At 43.3% G+C, this 22724-nt stretch overlaps 1 protein-coding gene across 3 annotated transcripts; it reads left to right on the forward strand.

Annotated features, from left to right (window-relative positions):
- The first annotated feature begins 637 nt into the window (after positions 1-637).
- Positions 638-13460, forward strand: acsl3b (acyl-CoA synthetase long chain family member 3b). 3 transcript variants are annotated; one of them, XM_038718148.1, is made up of 15 exons: positions 638-865; positions 3354-3780; positions 4421-4598; positions 4702-4811; positions 4994-5132; positions 6561-6711; positions 6957-7080; positions 7396-7467; positions 7615-7754; positions 9168-9340; positions 9496-9570; positions 9657-9848; positions 9934-10048; positions 10176-10333; positions 10555-10712. In XM_038718148.1, the coding sequence occupies exons 2-15, from the start codon at positions 3433-3435 to the stop codon at positions 10710-10712; spliced, it is 2133 nt and encodes a 710-aa protein (XP_038574076.1). In that variant the 5' UTR covers positions 638-865; positions 3354-3432. The 3 variants fall into 3 exon arrangements, with proteins under 3 accessions (XP_038574076.1, XP_038574078.1, XP_038574077.1); XM_038718150.1 differs by having other exon boundaries at positions 6564-6711; XM_038718149.1 differs by lacking the exon at positions 638-865 and having other exon boundaries at positions 3433-3780; positions 10555-13460.
- Positions 13461-22724: the final 9264 nt, after the last annotated feature.

Here is a 22724-nt window from a genome sequence, read left to right on the forward strand (position 1 = left end):
CAGTTCTGGGATATCTGGCGATCCGAAGTCCACACAAGTCACCACCGATGCAGGCTCGGTAAAAGGGGCGGGGCGAGAACACATCCGGGTATTTGACTGTACTTGGCTGGATGCGGACTTTTGAATTGGAACAGTACTTTGGCTGCGACTGATGACGTTTCACAAGTCCACAAGAACACAAGTACAGACAAGAAGGCAGATTGAGAAACAGCCATGTTCTTTCAGAGTGAGTGCATGGGCACTGAGCGCGCAAGTACACAGGCAGGCAGGTAGGCCAGCCAATCATTCATGGTTATTACAGTCCCGCCCGGGCACAGATTCATTTTTGTTTCAGAGCATTTGATTAAATGATTGCTGTTGGGATGCAAAGAATGCCTCTGAAATAAATTGCCTGCCATAGCTTTAATGCTGAATATGCCCACCACTGAATTTTAAAAAAAGATACACAGCAAAACCGCAGGTAGCATAATGGCCGACCCATTCAAATGAACCGGCAACGCGGGTTTAATTATGGGTTCAACCCACCTCGCTTTGCCGGTGACGGGCCTGACAGTTTTGACCGCTAGTAACCTCGCTGACGTCCCCGCTGCGACAAGCACGCGCCACCTCCAGTGGTCCAATCGCAGACAGGGAAATCTCGTGACGTCATTCAACAGCTTCCGGGCTGCTAGCGATGTCCCGGTGACGCTCAGATTTATTTTTTACTTTATTTTTTATTCGTTTTATAACAAACTTGCCGTTGTGATTTGTGACCAAACACACCGTGTTGATAGATGGTATCTACATGATGTCAGTGCTGTGGTTACAAGGATAAACACACTCCACCCATCCCGCAGCGACTCAGACGTAGCGGTTGAGAAAAGAGGTGAGAATGTGTTGCTGCGTGAACGCTTTGCAGATGTTGATGAGTGGGACTGATTGTTAGCGACCGGTTTGCTCAACAGCGCGGCATATCGCCTTTAATAAGCCATACATGTGTGTAGAATACGATGCGTGCGCTGCCTTTAAACTCTTGATTGCATTTTGATGAATAAACTGATTTTTACAAACGTCACACCAGCAGCGGTCCAACAACAGCTGCAGTGGTTAGCTGGAGCGCTAACAATGCTAGCTTTCAGCTTTGCTAGCTACTAGCGCGTCTTTGAGATGTCCCCTAGCTGCTAATGTTGATGCTGCTTCGTCGCTAGCCTTTTTATAGCCTCAGACACCGGACCTGTGGAGTGAACATGTCCTGTTATTAGCTGATAAGCATGGAAATGTGCTCACGTAGTTAGACTTTGATAGCGTAGCACATTATATCTAAAATCCTGTGCAGGTTATAATAACAGCAATGTGTTGTGAGCTTATTGACACACGACACCGCATCTAGAGCTTCTCAGAAGAAGAACGACACAGAGAAAAAAGGAAACACGTCAATAACAGCCCAATTAACAAGTGAAAGCAGAATAATCAGCCTATGGTAACTTAAATGACGACTCATTGTTTGATTAAACAGTGTGATTGATACGATAACATGGAGGAAAATGCGTGAAGTGATCACCGGATTCAAAGCATAGAGGGAGCGTTTGTAATTTAGCATCACTGTGGAGTAACTTAGGTGTGGCTGAAGGAAGCACAGATACCTCACATTGGTCACTTAAAACTTTATGCATCTGTTTATGTGTGTGTTTCTTTAATGCACATCACAATAAGCAGGTGGACTGACGTTACAGTTAATTACACTTAGTTACACTTCATCATGAAGTCTTGGCTGTTAAGCTGAATATCTGGTTAACCATTATAACTGTGTTACATGCTGATTGCTTTCTTTCGAAATGTGTTTTTTGTTGTTTTGATAGTGCCACCTTGCTGAAATAGTATCTAGAAGCAGGTGTGTCCACTTTATTCAAATTAAAGGATACAAGGACTAGAATATCTGTATGACATGGGTTGAACCAAAGCAGCACGAGGTTTCACTGTTTCACTGTGACTTCTTTGTGTATTTGCTTTGCCCAAATACAGTAGAACTGTGTCCGTTGGTTATGGTATGTGAGTTGCTGCAAAACAGGTGAAACAGCCTTCACCTGTAAGGTTGACTCTGTTTGTGCAATATGTCTTTACATACTTAATAGTGAGGTCAGGTACTGTTTTAAAGCTGAGCAATCTGACAATTTGCATTCTCATAAAACCCTTCACTAATAGTTGGCTTCTTTTACCTATAGTGGTACTAAATACTTATAAATACTGTATAAATACAGTTTGATAATAGATATGGGCAGACGTACTGATGGACTCACTTTGAAATGATTGTTTTTAGTTTCTAAATGAGGAAGTTTAGGACTTGCATAAACGTCCATGTGCACGTGCTAACACATACTCATGCTGCCTTGAATTTATATGACCTCCATATAGTGAGAGGCAATCGTCTATTGTTGTGTAGAAACAGATTGGACCCTGTGTAATATTGTACTGGCGATGGTATCACAGTCCTTACAGGAGCACAAGAGTATGGTGCAGTGCAGGTGGCCAGTAGCCTCGTTGGCCCCTTACACTGACCTATAGTGAGGACTCGAACTGTGTCTCTGTTTACCATAGAAGTGTAGCATGTAAGAAGGAAAACTGTTCATCTAAATAAGAGCATCATTAAATGTTCTTGAATGTGCTGCTAAACATACTGAGGTTGTTTCTTGTAGCCTGTGTTTGCATAAGGGCAGGAGGAGCCCACATCAGCTCGGTAAGTGTTAGATTCTTCTCAGTAATGTTACATTAACTGGCCAGGTTATACTAACCTCCCATGTGACCTAGACCTCTCTTCTAAGCTGCTGCAGAATGAGTCACAGCCGCTAGCTGTAGCATGCTCAAGATCAGTGGCTACCAAGCTACACTGGAAATTACAATCTGGCCTTAAGAATACACTAGAAATTGCTGAGCTCTCCAGGAGACGGTCAGAGTTTTTGTAGTACAACATTGTATAGATGCATTTGCAAACAATATTAAACATCATGGTATAGGTTGCAAACTAGTCTTTTCTTGGCTTAAATGCAACCACTGCTTGATTCAGCTGTATGTATTAGAAAGAAAAGCAGCAAATCTTGACAATTAATGTGCCATCAACTAATCAATTAATTAACTAAAGCACTAAACATGATTATGTTAAGTGTTGTAGTGTCATGTTTTCATGGCTGGAATCATGAGCAGCAGGGCCAGATGTAAATTGGGCTGACTGAGAACCCAGCCTAAGAATAGGCAGAGGCGGTCTTCAGGCAAGCAAGGATTAATGGCAGTAGATCACATTTGCTGCAGCTAGATATTTCCAAAATGTGCTGATAAAAACACAGTGTACTAAAATTTCATGTTCTGTTGCTTTGTTGCAGCCTACAACCTTCAGCCTCAGCAGCCAGTCAAAATACTTAAAGAGCATTGACAAGTGCAGTGTATCATTGCTCTTCAAAGATGAAGTTGAAGGAGGACATAAACCCCCTGCTGCTTCATGTCTTCCGCTCTGCGGTCTGGGTCTACTCTGTCATCACCTTCATACCCTGGTACTTCTTCTCCGGAGCGGGCAGCAACTTGAAACGGGCTCGCAGGATCAAGGCACGCTCAGTTAGTGGCCCAGCAGGGCCTTATAGGGCCATCAACAGCGAAGAGAAGCTGGTGGCATGGCAGCACCCCGGGGTGGACACCCTGGACAAAATGTTTGAATATGCTGCAGAGAGGTTTCCACAGAGAGACTGTCTGGGCACCAGGGAGGTCCTCAGTGAGGAAGATGAGCTCCAGCCTAACGGCAAGGTCTTCAAGAAGGTGAGAGATGCTGACCGCGTTCCTGTTACACATGCACCAAACTGTTTATCACCTTGTTTCATTATTATTTTAAATGTGTGGTCTTTTGTTAGGAGCAAGGGCGTATTCAAGTGTTATAGGTTTACAGAAAGTTCGCTTGTGCCTGTGAGGCTGCCAGTGCAGTCTGCCACTGTGCACAGTGTGAGGAATGTGGGTGGAAGAGCAGCAGTGTTACTGGTCCTTTGTCTCACAGCTGAGAGCCTTCTCATTAACACCCGCGTAGTTGAAAAAGCCCTGTAGATGGCGCTAACTGACTGCATATGAACGATGATGTTGTTTGACTGGTAACATCAGACCTCTTTCAGATTCAACGCTGTCAGTATTGCGCGATAACCTTTTTATATTGCAATACAGAACAGTGCTCATATTAATTCCACCAATGTGGTTACCATGGGTTTAAGGTTCAAATAATACATATAATCATAATACATTTAAGCATTTAAGCATTCTGTTTATATTTGTTGTAAACAGCTCATGAAAAGATGCTCTGAAGCTTCCAGACCTGTAGAATGTATGCATATACATCAGTTTTCATGGTGTGTGGTGAAGTATGTGGAAACAATCCTGATATATTGCATATACCTTTGCATGCTGTGTGCAGGTAATTCTAGGAAACTATAACTGGCTGACGTACGAAGACGCCTACCGGGCAGCAAAGTGTTTCGGCAGCGGTCTGGCAGCTCTCGGCCAGAAGCCTCAGTGTAACATCGCCATTTTCTGTGAGACCAGAGCGGAGTGGATCGTGGCAGCGCAGGCCTGCTTCATGTACAATTTCCCACGTGAGTGACAGATGTGTGTGTTCAGACAGTCTTGGGCCTACAATTAAAAAAAAAAAAAAAAAGCACTTGAGATGACTGACCAGCTGGATTTGAATTTTGACAGTTGTGACCCTGTATGCCACTCTCGGACCCATGGCCATCTCCCACGGCCTGAACGAGACCGAGGTCACGCACATCATCACAAGCAAAGACCTGCTTCAGAGCCGTCTGAAGGTACCTGCTTTGGTGTCATCATCTGTCCCCATGTCATTAACAAGGCCCTGCACTTTCAGTTCACTGATATGTCACTGTATTACCGGCTGTGTATTCTGTGTAACATTAGGACTTGATACAAAGCTTAGGCCATTTGCATAATTACTTTTTTCCCCCCAACTTCATCCCACTCCATGTCCCAGGCCATACTGTGTGATGTGCCGAGGCTGCAGTATGTCATTGTAGTGGACAGTAAACCTACAAGTTGGCCAAACATCCCCAGAGGTATCACGATCTACAGCATGGATGCTGTGATGGAGATGGGATCCAAGCCTGAAAATAGTGAGTATTTGCACAATGTAATTAAAAAGCTTTCTAATTTTGTCAGGGAAATGGAAGCACACTGATGGAGGCTTAATACAAAGCCAACACCCTGGTGTGTAATTGGAGTGATGTGCTGTGCGTGACAGCGTCAGCAAGAGGTCGAATCACCACTTGCCAAACTCCCAATGACATTGGTCGACTTTTCAGGAAAATCAGGGGAAACAGAAGTTCTGTTTGTGCTACGGATGTCACTGGAGCCAAGTTTATACTTTTCTTTTTAAACTATTTGATAAAGAAAACACAATATTATCTTGGAAGATTACATAGAAGATTGCAATCATTTAAACCATGTGTGCATTAAGATTCAGAGAAAGAAGGGATCGGGCTAAAACTAGTGCTGGCCTGAATGTCTTTTTTTTGAGCTTTGAAGCTTCAGTAGTAATTAAAAGCAAATAATCGAAGGTACAGAGCAGGGGGAACCGTAGATGAGAATCCAGAGTGAGAGAGTCTGATCCGAGCAGGTCCACAGTAGAATCCGTGAATAATTTAGCCTGGTAGGGTTCCAGGGAGAGCAGACGGGATGAGCGCTACTTCCAGTAGCGGAACTAAACAACATGTTATCATGCATAATTCACGTTTAACTATTATTATAGCATACTAAATGTTCTTCTTCTATAATCAGCCAAATATAATTATTTGAATGTGTTCATTATGTTGTTGTTTGTTTTTTTTAACTGCCACACTGCCATTGTCATCCCTCAGTTGTGCTGCCTTACAGCTGAGGGCTTCATTTTGTTTTCTCTTTGATGTGAACTGGGGCATTACATTCACTGCTGTGTGCGAAGGTCAGGTGCGCGGGAAAAAAACCTCAATATTCGAATCTCATTATTAAAAATTGAATGTGAACTTAACGATCGAATATTTGGGCCCAGCCCTAGCTAAAACAAAATCATAATCAAAGTGTTTATTTAGGTGAGTATATGCAGAAAATTCAGAACAGAAGTACTTTTCTTCAAACCTGCCCATAGCCAGAGCCCTCTGACATGACTGTCCTTTGTATGTTTTAGGCATCTCCCACTTTATACAGATTCTAAAAGATTATACAAAACATAAGGGCTGAAACTACAATTCATTATATGATTGGCAGAAAATTAACCAGCAACTAATTTGAATTTGATAAGTCAATTATCAAGCAATTTATGATTTGATTAGCTGCTTTTATCTGTTTTATATAATTGGAAATTAAATATTTTTGGCTTTTGGACATTTTATAGATTAAATAATCAATTTAGAAAATAATCGGCAGACTAATGGAATCAGTCGTTAGTGGCAGCCGTTAAAAAGAAGCAGACATTTCTTCAGAATAACGTATTACAGTTAATAATGTTTTCTGTTGTGATCCGTTTCCTCTCTAACCATCACCTCTCCGCTCTTCTGTTCCTGCAGTAGCAGTGGACCGCAGGCAGCCAGAGCCCTCGGACATCGCCGTCATCATGTACACCAGTGGCTCCACAGGCATCCCCAAGGGTGTCATGATCTCCCATGGCAACATCATTGCTGGAATCACTGGCATGGCTGAGCGGATTCCTAACCTCAAGTATGCCCATATCCCATTCACTGCTATTTCTCTGACACTCCCCCCCCCTCTTTATCTTGCACTCTGCAACTCTCCTAAATCTACAAACAATCACACTGTTTCTCTCTAATACACAGAGGCTATCACTATCGCTCCTCATGTACTCAATTACCATCTGCTCTCTCTTTGTGTCACACCTCACTGTGTTGCCTTCTGCGTCCTTTGTGGAAATTAACCGCAGCTGCTGTTATTTTCTGTGCTGGCAGTGAAGCAGACACCTACATTGGCTACCTGCCGCTGGCGCATGTTTTAGAGCTCAGCGCCGAACTGGTGTGCATCTCCCATGGCTGTCGCATTGGCTACTCCTCCCCTCAGACTCTCGCCGACCAGGTCAGCATATAAAAGCACACACACACCTTGTGGCCAGCATGTTTTTGTCACAGTCAGTGTTTTATGTCTCCCCTGGATGCATTACAGTCACATATTACTAAGACATAGGTCCTCTGGATCTCCAGCTGAGATGGAATGATTTTGCTCCTTCTTAAACTCCCTTAACAAAACAGATCCTATCCATTTTTTATTTTCCTTTTCATTTAGGATGCTTATGGTAACTTTTTAAGCTCTGCATGGTCCTGCACCTACTATAAACTGAGATAAATAGGTCACTCAGAGTTGACCAATTTATTTTTGTTTTCTTTTTAACAGTCCACCAAGATAAAGAAGGGCAGTAAAGGGGATACCAGCGTGCTGAAACCTACTCTCATGGCTGCTGTACCAGTAAGTCTGTTTTTATCACTGCACAAACCCATTGATTCAATTTTACTAGTAATATGGCCTCTAAATATTATGTATCATGCTACAGTCAGACCTTGAAATATATTTGACAAAGTATTTAACTAGAGTTTTCCTTCCTGTTGTGTGTAGGAGATCATGGATCGAATCTACAAGAATGTGATGACCAAAGTGGAGGAGATGAGCAAATTCCAGAAGATGCTCTTTGTGCTGGCTTACAACTACAAGATGGAGCAGATCTCCAGGGGCTACAGCACACCTCTCTGTGACAGGTAGTACACATATTCTATTTCCATATAGACAAGTCTTCCCCTACAGTTGCCGTTTTCTTCCCTAGTACAAATTCTTGTTGACACTGAGAGCCCTATCAGTACATCCAATGCACAGCTCAGCGCAAGTGTCATTGCTAGTTTCCAACCGACGCAGTTGTCATTTTCATGCCAAGCGGCCACGTTGTTTAAATAGCAAAAGCAATTGCGTCCATCTGTGCGCCCATGGGAGTGTTGGTCTTAAGTGGTCGGGCAAATTGTTGGTGCATTGCTATCTTGAGGCAGCAGAGAGCAATTGCGCCATTGACCAAAAAAAAGGTCTAAAGTCAATGGCGCAGTATTTCCCGTTATTTTGTTATTTTAGGTGAGTGTTACTCTGATGGCAAGAGAGACGCTGTGCGAATTTAAGGACGAGGGACAGCAGCATAACTTCATTCATTATTAAAATTTCTCGACTCGCTGACAGGATCGGTCAGGATCTAATGTTGCACACACAGTCCAGGTTCTGTTTGTAGCAAAGCAGCCGTCTTCTTGATCAGTCCTCCATCAGAGCATCTAAATTATTTCAGAAGCTATAAGTTGAATTCTGTTTCCTCTGGAGAGTTCCCTCTGTCCTGTCATGGTATGTTTATAACACAGTTTTTATTTTGCTGCTTAAATTCCCCACAATATTTGCTGTGACTTTACTGCGCACATGGAAGCTTTTAAAATGACTGACAGCAGCCTCTCTAATCATGAAAGTAAATCATTAAAGACCCTTACACAGCAATAAAACACAAAATAAAGAAACTTGTGTAGGGAACAGTGGTGACCCACAACCGGTTAATCATAGTTTATAATTACGCAACGCAGTGAGGATCCAGACATTTCATAGAGGAGACAGCATCTGTCTGTCTGCAGTGGAGTTCAGACACTTCACTTATAAACCACAGAGCTGCACAGTAACATTAGGCTTTGTGTTCAGAGACAGTTTTTATATCATGTCCACACTTCTGTCTGAATCCCCCTCCCCCTACTTGTGAGTCTGCAATTCAGTCAATCAGTTGATGGTTTTAATAATGCGTGATTCATCTGCCATTATAATAGCAATGCGCAAAGGTACAAGCACATCTGGCTTAAACTAGCAATATTGGAATTGGACACGCCCCAAAAGCAACTGTGCCACGCGCTTCAAGCCATGCACTTACAATACCCTATCGTTACAACAGGGCCCTGTGTCTCCAGCATATGTGAATCATTGCATATTATGTTTGCACAGAGCATTCTTCATTATAAGTCAATATCCAGATGCTAAGTAGATTTATTGCTATAGTTTGTCGAATGGTTTTTTAGTCTTTGTTAGAGGTGTTGTTGGTACCCGTCACTCATCATCTCCATGCTGTATATTTTTGTTTTCATCCTCCACCTCCCCCTCAGTCTGGTGTTCAAACAGGTGCGTGCGCTCTTGGGAGGGAACATGCGGGTGCTGCTTTCTGGCGGAGCTCCGCTCTCGGCAGCCACACAGCACTTCATGAACATCTGCATGTGCTGCCCTGTGGGGCAGGGCTACGGCCTGACGGAGACCTGTGGAGCTGGCACCATCAGTGAGAGTAAGAGAATGGGTTTCATAAAGGGAGGAAGGAAATGTGAAATAGCGGTTGTTTTTGATGCCTTTTGGGAAATTAAGAGGGGAGCGGATAATTTGCAGTTATTGCCTACATTTAGCACGCTAATGCACAACTTTTTGCTGGTGTTTTATTTTCAGTTTGGGACTACAGCACAGGGAGGGTTGGTGCTCCACTGGTTTGTTCTGAGATCACACTGAAGGACTGGGAGGAGGGTGAGTGAAATGCCAGCAAACCAAACTTCAGAGAAGCCAACAAAAGGGTTGAAATTTCCCATCTAATTAGGTTTTCGCTCTTCTAGGTGGTTACTACAGCACAGACAAGCCCAACCCACGGGGGGAAATTTTGATTGGCGGTCCCAATGTAACGATGGGTTACTACAAAAATGAAACCAAGAACTGTGATGACTTTTTCGTGGATAGGAACGGCCAGCGATGGTTCTGTACGGGAGACATTGGAGAGTTCCACCCCGACGGATGCCTCAAGATCATCGGTAAGTAAATCCTCACACTAGTGTACACGTGTACGGTACAAGTGCTACATCTGTTAGGACTGTAACGTGTGTTCTTGTTCAATAGACCGTAAAAAGGACCTGGTGAAACTGCAGGCAGGCGAGTATGTCTCTCTGGGAAAAGTGGAGGCTGTTCTGAAGAACTGCTCACTCATAGACAACATCTGTGCCTATGCCAACAGGTACAGTCCCGCACACAGTCCGGCTGAATCCATTTCTTCCAGACGTCAGTTCAAGTTAAATCTCTTTCTTGGTGTCTATTCATAACCTGTTGTCTCTCTCGCTAAACTTTTTGTACTAATTTTTCAGTGACCAGTCGTATGTGATCAGCTTTGTGGTGCCTAACCACAAGCAGCTAATGGCCATGGCGGAGCAGATGCAGGTGAGGGGCACATTGGAGGAGATCTGCAACAACTCGCAGATGGAGAAGGAGGTCCTCCGCATCATTACTGAGGCTGCTATCTCAGGTAAAAGGGGGGGGGGGGCTCTCTGTCTTATTCACTCATATTCATCCTGCTTATGCACTCAGAGAAAATGTCTAATTAAAGTGGCGCAACTGGTGGTACGCTCTGTCAAGTTATCAGTTTTGGTGCGCGATAGTGTCTGTATTACAGTGACAGTAGATAGTGATAGTATTACACTGTTATCTGTCACTCTGACTTGTGAATTCTGCTCTCATCCCAACCAGCAAAACTGGAGCGATTTGAGATCCCCAAGAAGATCCGTCTGAGCGCTGAGCCGTGGACACCAGAGACTGGCTTGGTTACTGATGCATTCAAGCTGAAGCGCAAGGAGCTGAAAACACACTATCAGGAAGACATTGAGAGGATGTACGGTGGAAAATAACAGACAGACACACTCCAAACAACACAGAAACACATACACATATATACTTGCACACATATACAAGGAGCTCAGAAGCCACTACCTGGACTACTTTGAGAGGAGTTGTACTTTAGATACAGGTAACACCCACACATTAATACAGACACATATAGCGTCTCATGCGCCTCCTCCTCAGCTTCCCTGCGACCAGCTTCGATCAAAGGAGGGGGGGGAATTCAGCTTTACGCTCTCTGTCAAGACCAAAAGACAAGAGGTCCCCCTCACAGATAACTGAACCACCCAGACGCGCACGGTGCAACGCACTTGCCGTCCCTCTTTTGATGGATCTAGCCCTTTGAGTTGCTATGACAACCGAGGCGGCACATGAAGCCGGAATGTCTGCGTGACTCGAAGTGAAACAAATGTCAGGCTAGATGTCTCGGGATCAATGTCAGCGCGCCCTCTCTGCCGCTTCTCTTCCTCCTCCCTTGCTCTCTGGAGCCTTCCACCAGTTGGACGTGGACTGGTAGTGCAGATACCTGGCAGGGAAATGGGCTAGCCATGAGCCTGATAGAGGGATCCCAGCCTGGGATTTAAGTAACATTGATCTTGGAATCTATGCAGGGATCTGAATTATCTTTTAATGTTTTTTTTAATTTATGTTTTTCTTTGGTGTTTGGTTTCTCAGCTTTGAAAACCCATTTTGATGAGTATTTCTGTGTGTGAGGAATCAGTGTTGTATAGCCACGAGAGATTGAGCGTTAAGATGTTTTTAAAATAGCTTTTCTTACTGTACTTTTGTGGTTGCATTATTAAGTGGGATTTGTATTTCTTTATCCTCTTATTTTTTTATTGCCAATTTGTTTACGCTTATTGTACTTTCATGAGCTTTGTTTACAAGATTGTTTTTTTTGTCCTTTTCTCCCTTTACTTGCCTGTGTCCCAAAGTTGGTACCTTTTTGAGTGTTTTTTACTGACTTGACTAGTGGAAGCGATCCAGATTCCAGTCCCTTCTGCTGTCAGCCTTTGCAGCAGGGTCCAATATCAATTGTAGAAAGGCATCTAATGGGAATTTTTTACCATTCCTGCTCTTTGCCCCAAGCTTAATTTTTCCCCCATACCTTAGCAGCCCCTGGATGCCTCCCAACCTGTGTCTTATTGGTTATTTTGGTGGTTCATTGACATACCGTAGCCCTGCCACATCTGCCACGTATTCCTCCAGTCATGACCAATGCACCATATGGATGTCTCCAAGGGAACTTAACCTACCATAGAAAAATAGTTACATTAGTTAGCCTTTCATTGGTTTCATGTTATCCTTTTTGCCATAGGTCTAGTTACTGTTACTTTGAACTTTTTTTACTTATGAATATGAAATACAAAATGAATGTGCAATATGTATACACAAATTTTAAACTCAAGTATAAAGTATGTAGGAAGGAAAAACGCACAGACAGTAGCCCCTCCGTAGTGTATATGAATGTGTAAGCCTGTTACTTTCAACTTAAGCGCATATTGGAAGACTTGTGGGAATGTAAGCATTGGAATTAAGAAGTGGATTGTAGAGAGACACTGATTTGAACATACTGTGTTAAACAATGTAACGTAAAACTGTAGAGTGAAAATTTCATTTGGCATTGTGGAAATTGCATGGTGGAAAGTGCAACTGTACCAAAGCACTTGAATATATATTTGAGAGAGAAAGACAGAATCAGACTCTATTCAAACAACTGAAAAATATTCTTATAAATACACTCCTTATTTAATAGTGAGTATATAGCATAAGCTCACTTGACCTCATAGAGTGCAAATTACATTTCTGTATCTTTAAATTGGTTTATGTGTATGATGCTGTATGTGTAATGTATATAAAAAGGGTCTACGGTTTTGTCAACCATTTATTTGAACTCGTGTATAACATATTCATTAATTACTGTAGGTTTCCAGATTGGTGGGGATCTCTGAGTGGCATCAGTACTAGGGACACCCTTGCTTCAGATTTTCTTCTCTTTATGAGCAAAAGATTAAATAGTGTTTGGTCATTGGTCCTTTGTAAGGACGACCTCTGTGCCGCAGCCACCCTCTTGGAGTGCAAATCCTGCTTTGCGTTCATTGAAGGCAATTAGCATTAATAACCGGTACAGTCAGATACTCTAACTAATTCTATCATCATATGTCTACTAGCTCAATGTGGAAGGGTTATTTTAGCATGTAAAAATTTGACCATTCCATCATGATGAGGTGGAAACCCACTCCCCCCCTCCCTGGTTTTTTATAACACGTCTCTCTCCAGAAGTTTCTGTGGACAGTAGCTTACTGTGCTGTGCTGCTTCTCCTCTGCCTGGATAGAGGCGACTAGTTGCCTTCTGACACATGAGCTTTCTTCAGGGGTCTTAAGAATGTGAAGCCCTCGTGTTTTTGTTGATTGCAACACATGCCGTGTCCTGCTACATTCATTTGTACATCCCAAATGTCAAGGCAAAGACAGTGGAGTGGCCTAACGGTGAATTTCACCACTCCTGTTGTTTTCACTTGCATTGTAAATAGGTTGAGAGGGGAGGGGGTCGATAATCAAAGTACATTCAAACTACCAATAATTGTACAGGTTAAAGTCTCCTGTTAACATATTTAATAATTCTGAATGGGGTCTCATTGTTTTGTGTGGTTAAGTGGCCCTGCAAGCTGGGCTATTGCAAGTGTCTCCTTCCTTATTTATTTGTGATTTGGCCTTGAAAATGATGTAATGAAATAAAAGGTGTGTTGTAATTACTGGTGGTTTGTGTGTTAATCTGTGTTGAACACCTGAATGCAATCTGTGAGGCACAACGTGTGACTGATACGATCTTGATTAGAATCATCCTGAAACTGAGTTTCTATGGCAACGAAGGCCAATGTGTGTGTGTGTCTGAGTAAATGTGGTTTGTGAAATATTGTGTGGTGCATCGACACCAACGGAACATGCAGTTCTGGGAGTCAACCTTCAATAAAAACTAGTAAACTAGTAAACATTATTTTGAATCACAGACCTGTGTAATCACTCGATATATTAAAGAAGCTTGGCTTCCTGCTTTTTCCATGTACACCTGCTATCCTGCTGCCATATGCATCTGAATAAACACAGATTGTGCACAGTAAATAATCAAATAATCTTGCATATTAGGCTCTGATCGTACATCAGTGTCTGGCATCAGCAGTAACTGACACTAATAGTTCGTTTCATTATCTATTCATCTGCTGATTATATTCTCAATTGACTTTGTCCATAAAAACATAATAGTGGTAAATGCCAGGCCCTCAAGTTGACATATTTAAATAGCTTTTTTGTTTGACAAAGATCCAAAACCCCTCTAAAAAACAAACAAATGTAGTCAATTTACTAGACTAAGAAAAATTCACATTTGAAAAGCTTATGCGAGATGAGGGTTTTTTATTTTAAAATGTCAGATAATCATTCATCAATCAACTAGTAGATTAATGAATCTCTTAATCTGCTTCACTTCTTCAAGGTTTGATGTTATGAAAGGTTTGATCCAAATGAATACATATGAATTTGAATACAAGTTATACAAGTTACGTTATGTATATAGCATAAAGCTTACAGTGCCCAATACACACTGCATTTTGGACTTGTAATAAACATAACAATACATGTGAAGCCATGTTACATATTACAATGAAATCAATGTAATGTATTCAAGAGAGACACCAGTTCTCATATAAACAAACCTCTAATGTTAAGGCAATCGGAAAGAACATGGGTGGTTAAAATCCTGTATGATGGTCCTGTCCGCACTACTTTTGCATTTCATTTAAAATAAAACAGTGACTACAAGACCACAGAGAGATGAACGATTCTTCTAACCCCTCCTCTCCTCTCTATTCCCTCCATCCAACCCTATGGGACCGGCGAGTGCGTCAGAGGCATAATGCTCCCTTCATTAGCCCACTGATTCTGACGCAGCCACACACACACACACAGTGTCTCTACCACAAAGACAACAACAACAACAGCACCGAGCAGCAGGAAACTGTGAAGGACATTTTCCCTATTGTATGGATGTGGTGTGTGTGTTGCTGTGCTTGTCTTCTCTTTGCTCTCTGACACCAACTTTTTTCTTTCTCCTGCTCTCTCTCTGTCTCTCTGTCTCACTCTCAGTGTGTCTCCCTTTCTCTACTTGCTTTCTCCCTCTTCCTGTCTACTCATGACTCAGAAGTGCGCAAAAAAAACTTTTATCTCTGTTTGTGCTTTATGCAGTGTGAGCCAATAAGCCATATTGGAGTTTACCCAAGGATGAGTGGAGCTGAATTGGAGTTGCCTCATATCTCTTGAGAGGTGGGTGGTGGCTGGAGAACAGTGAGAATAATTACATCTGAGGTTGAAAGATGGTGTTACAGCGAGGAGTGGGACTGAGATGTGATGTTGGGCCGTTGAAATTACATGTAAAACACACTATGGTACAGCAGGGATAGAATGGATTAGATGTAAGAAGTGTGGATGTAAAGGGAAGAATAGGGAATGATGAGCTGCCCCCTTTCTCGTTCCACCACCCTTTCATTTATAAAATGTAATTTTGTGTCTAAAGTAGCACTAACCCCCTTAACGTATAGAACATCATTGGCAGGTCCATCATTACAAACTCCATCCATCCATATTCAAAGGCTTCCAAAGATACTAAATATGTATTGAAATACAGTATAATAAACATGAGACTTTCAGTGGAGCCTACTATTAATGCAATCTTGGATTTCAGTATTTCACTCCATGATAGTATCACATGAAGCAGCAATTAAGCACTGGAACATGCAGATACCGAATATATATTTTTTTTAATTGATGTTGTTTAATAAGAAAAATGTTTCATCTGACTTTGAAGCTACTTAGGGGCATTTAAGGAGAGCACTGGCCACATTCCCTATCACAGAATGTGATCCTCTGCTTTTTGCTGTGTGTTTCCCATATCGTGCGCACTCCTGCTGATTTTGTTTTTGGTAGTCAAGTGTCAAGCTGACCTTTGGCCGCGCTCGGTAACACTGGCTGCACCATGCCAGGCATGGGGCCCTGACTTAGCTCAGCTGTGAGGGCCAAAGTGGAGGTGGGAAATCGTGTGAGATCTGGCAATGAGATTGAGCAGAGAGAAATTTGAAGGAAAGAGAGGAGGATAGTTGAAGGGAGGATTGGGTGGAGAGGCAGAGGGAGAGGCAGAGGGAGAGGCAAACGATACGTCTCGGCGATGACTCACCGATGCCTAGTATTTATAGCATCAGGAGGGAAGAAGGGGGGGTGGAGGAGCGAGGGGGCAAATGGTTTGGGAGGCGGCCAGGACAGCATCATCGCACCGCATGCAGGCAGCGGTGGAGGGAGAGACAGAGACCGCAGAGATAAAGCACCAGAGAAGAGAACGGGGGGAGGAGGAAAAGAAAAATAGAGGTATGGTGGGAGGGACAAAGCAGAGGAGGAGGTTGGAAAACAGGCAAAGTGGAGGAAAGGAGGGAGGGAGGGAGTGGTGGATGAATGAGCCTGAACATAATGGAAAGATGAGAGGATGAACCATGAAGAAGAGGAGACAAAAATAGAGCATGAGAAAGAGTCTGTAAAAAATCCCAAAACAATCTCACTGGCCGTGCCACACTGCTTGTTAACACACAGAACATGCGGGCATATTGGGTTTTGGATATGATACCAAATGTACAATGTCTCTCTCTGCATTTGAGCTGTTATGCGACCAACATCTTTACACATTTACTGATTCACATTTGCCAAAAACACGCACGCACGCACACACACACACACACACACACACACACACACACACACACACACACACACACACACCTCCCTGCAGTCTCACATTCACAGACACTGGCCAGATGGAGTCATGCAGAGGAGGACAGGGGAAGGTGGCATACTTTAATGAACATAAAAATCACCCGGTTGCCTAGACACTGTACGATTTCAGTAAGGCTGTTATATGCACAGCCAATTAGGGAGGCAAAAATACCAAAATCCAATTAGTGTGGCAAAAAGACTATTTGGATTTGGATAATAATCTGTCATTCCTGCTTTAAATATCTGCATTATTACTGGTATTTTTGTAGCTGTTTGTGTGATTACATTAATAAATGTGACTGAACTTGCCTCAGTTTTGACAAAAAGCGATTTTCCTATATGGTTTCTCGTTCCGCTCTCTTCATTGACAGGATTTCTTCATCAAAAAACACACCCTGCCTCTGCCTCTGATGACGTCAGCCGGTGCGTCACGCTCACCGTAGACACTAACATAATCTGTGCACATGTACTCATGTACACACACAACCACACTGTTGGTGTGTTGAAAAGGGATGACTCAGAACACCAAGGTGAAGACTCGCAGCCATTGATATGTACAGGGTAAAAAGCAGAGGGGGTTGGAGGATAATAATAATAATAGTAATAATGAGCAGAAAAGAACAAAATGGAGGTTGACAGGTTAGTGGGTGGCAGAGCAGAAAAGGAGCTGAACCTGAATGTAAGTTTGGGAAAGGCCGAAAATAGAAATTGGGGAATTTTTGCTGGTACAATGAGAGAGAGAGAGAGAGCAAGAACGACGGTGGGGGCAAGATGTGACTGAAATAGTGACTTTAATGCAGAGAAGTGAGGTGGAATGTTAAAATGAGCTCAGGAGTGGAACTTCATGACCAAAAGCAAAGCTCAGGGAGCTCTGGTGCCCTCGGGATTAAGGCTCCAACCATAATCCGCTATGTCCCTGCAGGGTTCACGTTTGGCAGGGCAACTTTGTTGCATGCCATACCCAATCTGTCTCTCACCTCATCACCTGTCAGATCTCCACTGTCTAATCTGACGAAGGCACAAAATGTCCAAAAAAATGTATCTATAATAAATGGAGATGCATGTCTTTATATTGCTTATGCTTATGAAATATTGCTTATTTGCTGTCTTGCCGAAAGTTACATGAAAATATCGGTACCACTCTCATGTCTGTACACTAAATATGTGCGGCTAGCTGTTACCCCCTGTTCCAAGTCTCTATGCTAAGCTAAGCTAACTGGCTGCTGGCTACAGTTAACGTACTTACCTTGCAGAAATATGAGTGGTATCAAACTTCTCATCTAACTCTCAGCAAGAAAGTGAATACATTCAAGAAATGTTGAACTTCTTTCTTTAGAAGAAGTCAAAAGATGACCATTAGCAGGTCTTATTTAGAGGTAATCGGCCCACTCCCACAGGTATTTTTGCAGCATTCCTGTGGCATTACGTGGACATTTCAAAAAGGCCATATTCACATTCGCCTTCAGTTTTCATCTCTCCTCCCTGTGTGGCTCAAGACAGCACACTTCTGTCCTTAATTCTGCTCCTCTGCCCTAATGGCTCACACAAGATATTGCAGCTCTAATCACGCCCATCTCTGTTTCCGTCTGAAACCACCTGCCTCCTCAAGACAAGGACCATGCTTAAACCCACAGTAATTGGCACAAGGGGAGAGATGAGCCGGATGGGTACAACAGAGGAGAAAAGTAATGAATGCAAGAAAATGACAGCTTAAGAAATGGAGTGACAAATGGAGGAGAGGAGGGAGAGAAGGGCCGTGAGGCAACGTCACCATGGAGATGATGGCTGAAAAGAAGGCGTGCCATTCTCTCCCCGCCTCATGTTGGAGAGAGGGGGGTAAAGAGGTGAGTAGGAGGATGAAAACAATCACGGAGTGGGGAAAGAACGACCTGTGGCCCTGTCGCCTCTCTCTCTGTCACAGTGATCATCTTATCTTCTTATATTTATTTTTTTAATACACAACTCAGTGTAACAGCATCATTTTTGATTTTTTACACCATTAAAGACGAAATCCAAGGTTGAAGCAATGAAATGTTTGCAGCTCTCTAACCCTGGCTACTGTTTGAAGCATGGGTCCTTGAGTTGATAAAGCATAAAAGAAATCAGAACACACACAAAAGAAAAACAATTTGTGCCATTGTGACGCACACAAGCCATCGTTGAGCTGATGATATTCTCTCCCCGCAGCTTTGATTGACACATGGATAAACAGCAGCAGTGTCCCACTTGACTGTGGTGGGTTTAGAGACTGAAGGCGGAGGCGGGAGGTGCTGTAGATATTATACAATGATCAAAGAGACAAAAGTATACAAATGGTTTTTGGAGAGAGGGAGAAAAAGAGTAAAATGGTGTATGAAATATGCAACAAAACTATACTGATGTGTCCAATTGAAAATGTGCAGCTGGAATTCTGCAAATCACTTTCTGTAAGAAAAGAACAATGCATACAGGGCAGGATAACGCCAATTTCCAACGCTCATTTTCAAGTCAAGAAAAAGCAATCAAATTCTACAACCCCAATAAAATTATTAAACCTGACTTAAATCATTACAAGGTCTTAAAATGCTGAAAGAAGAGCAGTTACAAGGGTCCCCTCCCAGATCATGCTGGGATCACTGAACCGTACTCAGTTCATTTGGCCCACGTCTTTACCAAACACAAAGAATATATCATATATATATATTTTTTTCTTTTCTTTTTTTTTTTAAACCTGTCCTGCCCAGCAGCCTGGTATAGAGTATGACGAGCTGGATACCATATTGTGCCAGACAGATTTTACTTTAAAAAGAGAGTATTAATATACTCCTTTGTCTGTTTTATTATTTATTTAACTATGTATTGATTTGTCACCGGTCCGGGTGCGCATAAGCCTGTTAAAGAATGTAGCTGTTAGTGAGAGTGGGATGCCACAACTCAGGCAGGCAAGAACCCCAATAGCCAATAGGGGTGGAAGAAAGAAAAAAAATAAAAAAATAAATAAACAAACCAACCCACCCCCTCGTCAAGGACCAAGAACTCCAGGCACAAGCCCAGAATAAACTAGAGCACAGCCCTACCCCGCACCCACACTGCACATCCCGAAAACTAACTTTATACTTCAGTATCCAGAGGGGTCCAACAACTGGCCGACAGAGAAATGGGGAAGCATGGATCTGAGGCCAACGAAGCAAACCAGGGACGCAAAGGGAGCGATAACGCGGGAGAACCAGGCCAATAGTCCCCCAGCCCAGCCAGAGGCATCCCTCCCCAGAGTGCAGGCAGAGCCAGCAGCCCCCGAGCCCCGTAAACCCGAGGCTGGTCTCGTCCCCGGACAGGGGCCCAGCCCCCCCAGTCAACCATCCCCAAGGAGGAGCACCAAAACCCACCCCGACAACAGCAGCCATGTGCCCCAGAGACTCCCGAATGCCCCACACTGTGAGAGAGCCGGCAGGGGGAAGCAGCGGGAGCCCTACCCCTACCGAAGAGGGCCCAGGCGAGGAGAGGAGACAACGGGCCCCCAGGCCCAGTGACACACCACCCTCCCAAAAATGAGCTAAAGCCAGGTCCAGAGCGGGATGCCAGGGGAGCCCCCCCCCCCAATCCACCCCAGACCAGGCAAGGTGGACACCAACCCCACGGCACCCCTGATGCCCCGGGGCTCCAGGGCGTCAACACCTCTGCCTGCCTCTGTAAATGCATTGTTTTGTGTTGGATGCATGTCATGGATTGTGAAGTGTTGTATGGTGGAGTAAAGATAAGGTGTGTGGTAACTAAGGTGCAGTTAAAATTGGAGGGTAGTTGTGACACAGGCACCCCACAACTGTCAGGTAGTGGAGCAACCCATCATGCCCCTCCCACCCCCCAAGCCCTCTGTGTCTAATGTGTAATTAGAATTGAGGGGCGGCCAGTGGGGGAGAAAGAAGGGCGAAGCCGCAATAAAGCAGCCCCACCCACCAAATGCCCTGCAGCCTGCCCACCCCCCAGTGTCCTAAGGGTGTATGTAGTGAGACATGACCAAAGGGGGGAAGGTGAAGGAGGTCATAGGGAGGCTACACCGTGACCCACACCGCACGTTCACCACCAGACAGAATCCCACCACAAGCATCCCCCCCCCCCCAGAACAGCACCTAATCTAGGAGACGTTTCAACACTTGTGTATGAGGTGCGAAATTGATTTGTTGAGATAAGTTGAAATTAGTTTCAGCGCACACTCCATGGCCCTTGAAGTCCAAGGCTGGAGCAGATCTTGGCAGTGTGCACTGCAGGAGAGCGTCAGCCTGCCCACGCATACAGACACGTGCGTATTACACCAGCTGTTTAGCCCTATTCACTGATCTCATCCTACTGAGCCCGGCAAGATGGTGTGCCTCTGGTTCTGACTTGTGTCAGGTGCTTGGACCTCAGGTATACCTGATTGCAGGTCTCCTGCTCTCCTGCAATTTTGAACATAAGCTACAAAATGAATAAAATAGACATCCATTTCAGTCACAGTGGTAGACCAGAGACCATTGTGACTGACCTTGATATAAGAAAGAAACTCAACAACATACAGACTCATTGAACACTTAGTGGAAACAGGTACACAGCAAGACACACAGCTGCATTTCTTCTACACTGCATATAATGCAAAAATATTAAGCAAGATGTCATAATAACAGTAATCACAAACTTAAAAACCCTTGCCCCAACATTCAACTTTATTATTTCTTGGAGAGGAAAGGGAGCTGCTCAGTATATACCACTGTGTAACCAATAGAAACAGAGAGGACAAATCATGTCATTAATACTTAATATAGATTATATATAGTGTTCATAGGGCTCATTTCTATGGATCAAAACAAGAGAGAGAGTTAAATAAAGCGATGTAAACCAACCAGAAAAGAGAGTCAAAGTGGCACTAAGGACTCTTAATCTAATTACCATGGTTCCCTCTTCCCTGTTTTAATTCCCATCAATAGCAGAAGCAATCACAGGAAATGTTTCTTTGTTTGTAATGTCTGAAGTAACTGTGTGGGTCTGTATGGAACGATGCGCACAGACAGCACATCACAAGCCCCGGAGAGGAATCACAGATTCAGCCAGTGAATCCTACACCACCAGGAACCTGCTGGGATTTGAGTTTAAAAACCTCTGATCCATCACTCGGAATCAGGGTGCCCAGAGGGATGATATAACTTAGACAACAACAGACAGAACTACAGACAAGCTGAGGTTTCACACAAAGGTAGATACATGAAATGCCTTTTAATGGCATCAGCCTAATTCTGTTTGATTGCCATCGAAATGCAAACCAAATTAATTAAGTCTCAAGGTGCCACACCAGACATTAAACAGATATCACACTTTCCACTGCTCTCTACATGAGTCAAAGTCATTTACTTAAGTTTTGAGATTGCTTGTACTTTGTACTTTAGATTGCGTATTTCTATTTCATACAATTACATTATACTTCCACTCCACCACATTTCAGAGGGAAATGTCCTTTTTATTCCATCATGTTCATTTGAAAGCTGTAGTTATTTTTCAGATTTTACTTCAAAAACATGAAAAATACAATGCAGTGACTGTAGATTTGACTCCCTATGTAAAATTCTTAAAATGAGCTAACAGTAAAGTGCTACATATGTAAAGAGGAATCTGGACTAACGATAAAATATAAATAATAATAATTCAGTCATGACAACATTCTTCTGCATTACAAGTACTTTGACCATGGTAGTTTAAACACATTTTGCTGATAATGCGTATGTACTTTAATATAACCCCAGACAGTTCAGATTGGTGGACACACATCCTCCACTCAACACCAGAGCCCCCCAGGGCTGTGCTCAGCCCTCCTGTTCATCTATTGTGAAGTTTGCGGAGGATACCACCATCATCGGCCAGATTTCAAACAACAATGAGACTTCATATCTGGGGGAAATTGATAATCTTGCAGAGTGGTGCACAGAGAACAATGTCAGCAAAACCAAAAACAAGGAGTTGATCTTTGATTTTAGGAAAAAATACATAAAGACACTCCTGTCTACATCAGTGGAGCTGAGGTGGAGCGGGTGAACCGTTTCAGGTTCCTGGGAATCAGCATTATAGAGAACCTGACATGGTCATCTCACATCTTCACGCTGGTAAGGAAAGATCAAAAATGTCTGTATTTCTTGAGCTTCAGAAGGCCAAATTTCAGTGCCAAGTTCTTTTCAGCTTTTACAGAGGAGCAATAGAAAACATCC

The sequence above is a fragment of the Micropterus salmoides genome, unplaced genomic scaffold, assembly GCF_014851395.1.
Source record: "Micropterus salmoides isolate LMB-PRFRI ecotype aquatic unplaced genomic scaffold, ASM1485139v1 Ms_hic_scaffold_14, whole genome shotgun sequence".
Lineage (NCBI taxonomy): Eukaryota > Metazoa > Chordata > Actinopteri > Centrarchiformes > Centrarchidae > Micropterus > Micropterus salmoides.